The sequence below is a fragment of the Nicotiana sylvestris genome, chromosome 11 (assembly GCF_000393655.2).
Source record: "Nicotiana sylvestris chromosome 11, ASM39365v2, whole genome shotgun sequence".
Classification (NCBI taxonomy): Eukaryota; Viridiplantae; Streptophyta; class Magnoliopsida; order Solanales; family Solanaceae; genus Nicotiana; species Nicotiana sylvestris.
In genome coordinates this window covers 10754166-10756072 of record NC_091067.1, presented here as the reverse complement: position 1 = coordinate 10756072, position 1907 = coordinate 10754166, and the positions used below count along the sequence as shown (strand labels likewise).

At 42.8% G+C, this 1907-nt stretch overlaps 1 protein-coding gene across 1 annotated transcript; it reads left to right on the top strand.

Annotated features, from left to right (window-relative positions):
- The first annotated feature begins 762 nt into the window (after positions 1–762).
- On the top strand, positions 763–1137 carry LOC138880733 (uncharacterized). The gene has a single exon (XM_070160906.1). The coding sequence runs from the start codon at positions 763–765 to the stop codon at positions 1135–1137; it is 375 nt and encodes a 124-aa protein (XP_070017007.1).
- Positions 1138–1907: the final 770 nt, after the last annotated feature.

Genomic DNA, 1907 nt, shown 5'->3' with positions numbered 1-1907 from the left:
TTATTAGTGGAGGATAATGAAGAAGGATATTGTAGGATTTGTGGCTCGGTGTCTCAATTGTTAGCAGGTGAAATATGAGCATTAGAGACCGGGTGGCTTGCTTCAGCAGATAGATATTTTAGAGTGGAAGTGGGAGTGGATCACCATGGACTTTGTAGTTGGGCTCCCACGGACTTTAAAGAAGTTCGATGCTATTTGGGTAATTGTGGATCGGCTGACCAAGTCCGCGCACTTCATTCCTGTCTGTACTACCTATTCTTCAGAGCGGTTGGCAGAGATCTATATTTGATAGATTGTTCGTCAGCATGGTGTCCCGGTTTCCATCATTTCAGATAGAGGTACTTAGTTTATTTTGTAGTTTTGGAGAGTCGTGCAGAGAGAGTTGGGTACTCAGGTTGAGTTGAACACAACTTTTCACCCACAGGCGGACGGGCAGTCTGAGCGCACTATTCAGATATTAGAGGACATGTTGCCCGCTTGTGTTATTGATTTTGGAGGGTCATGGGATCAGTTTCTACCGCTCCGGAGTTTGCTTATAACAACAGTTATTAGTCGAGTATTCATATGGCTTCATTTGAGGCTTTGTATGTGAGACGATATAGATCTCCAGTTGGTTGGTTTGAGCCGGGTGAGGCTAGACTATTGGGTGCAGACTTGGTGCAGGATGCTTTGGAAAAGGTGAAGGCGATTAAGAAGTGGCTTCGTACAATGCAGTAGAGGCAAAAGAGTTATGCTAACAGGAAGGTCCGTGATGTGTCTTACATGGTTGGGGAGAAGTTTCTACTGAAGGTTTCACCCATGAAGGGTGTTATGAGATTTGGCAATAAGGGCAAATTGAGCTCTCAGTTTATTGGGACTTTTAAGGTACTTCGGAGGATTGGAGAGGTGGCTTATGAGCTTACTTTGCCACCCAGCTTATCGAGTGTGCATCCGGTATTTCATGTTTCTATGCACCGAAAGTATATTGGTGATCCGTCTCATGTTTTGGACTTCAGCACGGTTCATTTGGAAAGAGATTTGACTTATGATGTGGAGCCAGTAGCTATTTTAGAGCATCTAGTTCGAAAGTTGAGGTCAAAGGATATAGCTTCAGTGAAAGTGCAGTGGAGAGATTCTCCTGTGGAGGAGGCTACCTAAGAGACCGAGCGGGAGATGTAGAGTAGATACCCTCACCTATTTGAGGCTTCAGGTATGTTTCTTGACTAGTTCGAGAACAAGCATTTGTTTAAGAGGGGGAGAATATAACGACCCGGCCGGTCATTTCATGAGTTACCACTCCGTTTCTCCCATTTCTGCTTCTTTATGTGTTGTTCAGTTGTATTCCATCGCATCGTGTTGGTTAGTTTGGGTTCGGAGTTATTTTGTAGAGAAATGAGACACTTAGTCTCTTAAGTTGGCCTTTTAGTTGGAAATGTCAACCGAAAGTTGACTTTTGAGTAAACGATCTCGGAATTCGGTTCATATGATTTGGATAGCTTCAGGAGGTGATTTGGGACTTAGGACCGTTATCGAAATGGGTTTTGGAGGTCCGAGATAGATTTAGGCTTGAATTGACGAAATTAAAATTTTGGCATTTTCCGGTTGATAGTGGAAATTTTGATATAGGGGTCGGAATGGAATTTTGGAAGTTGGAGTAGGTCCGTTGTGCCATTTGGGACGCATGTGCAAAATTTCAGGTCATTCGAATGAGGTTTGATAGACTTTTTTGATCAAAAGCGGAATTTGGAAGTTTTTGGAATTCTTAAGCTTAAATCCGATGATTATCTGATGTTTCGCTGTTGTTTTGAGCATTTTGAAGGTTGGAAAAAGTTTTAATGATGTTATGGGACGTTTTGGCATGTTTGGTTGAGATCCCGATGGCCTCGGGTGAGTTTTGGGTGGTTAACGGATCAAATCCTTATTTTTAG

Excerpts from the sequence above, each read along its gene's own strand:
- LOC138880733 (XM_070160906.1), top strand. The coding sequence starts at position 763 with ATGGTTGGGGAGAAGTTTCTACTGAAGGTTTCACCCATGAAGGGTGTT.